This window comes from Naegleria gruberi (genome assembly GCF_000004985.1).
Source record: "Naegleria gruberi genomic scaffold NAEGRscaffold_1006, whole genome shotgun sequence".
NCBI classification, from domain to species: Eukaryota; Heterolobosea; class Eutetramitea; order Acrasida; family Naegleriidae; genus Naegleria; species Naegleria gruberi.
This window is the reverse complement of record NW_003162755.1, coordinates 1-1,467: the sequence shown is the minus strand read 5'-3', so window position 1 is coordinate 1,467 and position 1,467 is coordinate 1. Positions and strand designations below refer to the sequence as shown.

Sequence of the window (1,467 nt, the reverse complement as noted above, 5' to 3'; positions counted from 1 at the left end):
CTTCCTCAATGTTTTGTAATCATTTCTATTAATTGCGGACATAATTATGTTACCAGGAAGATCTTTTTTCTTTGCAAAAAGAATTAAGCTCATTTCAGCATCTTCTCCCCAATTAGTAAAATAATACTTGTGATAATAAGTTGAAGAATGTTTCTTTGATTCTTGTAATTTTCCAGTGGTAATTGTTTTTTCTTCCCTGAATGGACATTGAGCATCATATTCAATGGTTTTAGCAGTATATGAAATCCATCCCAGAATAGAATTTCGTTTTTCACTAATTTGCTCCTTGAAAATTTGTTTTTCTTCTTCACTATCAAGCTCCTTTTGTTTCTTTAACAATTCATCTCTTGAAAACTGAGTTTTTTTGATTAATAAATTCAGTGCATCCAATTCTTGAGTAAGACGTTTGATTTCATCCTTCTTTTCAGAATAAAGTCGTTGTAATCCATAATCAACCTGCTCAGACTCTTTCTCAATATTTGTTTTTTGAATTTCTTTGAGCCTATCTGAATAACTTTCAATTCTGGTGTTCAATTCAGCAATGTTAGTTTTTTGTTGATCCATTAATCGTTTGATGTTTACATAATTATCATAAAACTTGATAGATTCTTCCATAACCTTCCTGATAACATTGTTGTATCTATTCCATGTTTCATCGAAAGTATTGGTTTCAAAATATTCACAACTGACAGGACATAGATTATTAATTGCTTTTTTGATTTCTACTATGGAATTTTGATTGTTTACATCTAACAGGAATACTCTGTCAAGATTTGAATGAAGTAAATTGAGAAATCTAACGCTGGCAGATTCTTTCTCTCCATCAGAACAAAATTTCAAAAAGGATGCAGTCTGTTGAGCTAATCTCAACCATCTTGATTTCGCTCCTTGTAGTTGTAATTCAATAGCTTTGTTAACTGTGTACCTGTTGACCTTGTTACCTTTCTTATTGTTGATAACAACAATCATAGACTTTTCTGGAAAATCTTCCTTCAACATGGTTCCAAATAATGAGGCAGTTTCATTGAATTTTGAACTCCTGTTAATTAAATCATCAATATCTATCATAATTACAATTCCTTTCACTTGGAGAGCTTGTTGAATTGATAACCTAATGGATAGATTTACCATTAATCGAGTCAAATCGCCTCTGTTATCAAAAAATCCAGGACAATCCAATATGATGTATTCACAATCATTATTTCTCACACATATTGGTGTAGAAGTTTCTGATTCAAGAGTTTGGCCAACTTTAGTCTTTGCATCTTCAAAATCCAAAACATCAAGGTCCATTTCATTCTTAACAGTTATGAGTTTACAATTGGATAGAAGATTGATGAGCAGAGACTTTCCCACGCCAGTATAACCAAAGAATGGCACAATAACCTCTCCATTTACATTCTTACAATGTTCCACCATTTGAATTGTTTGCTGTTTTAGGTTTTCCAATTCATTGTTCTCGCTATG

General features: G+C 31.8%; 1 protein-coding gene across 1 annotated transcript; it reads right to left on the bottom strand.

The window, feature by feature from the left end:
- Window positions 1-53: 53 nt before the first annotated feature.
- NAEGRDRAFT_77054 (uncharacterized protein) lies at window positions 54-1,293 on the bottom strand (the record flags this gene model as incomplete). Its single annotated transcript, XM_002667990.1, has 1 exon — window positions 54-1,293. A coding segment is annotated over one exon (1,240 nt), but the record flags the coding sequence as incomplete, so codon positions are not given.
- Window positions 1,294-1,467: the final 174 nt, after the last annotated feature.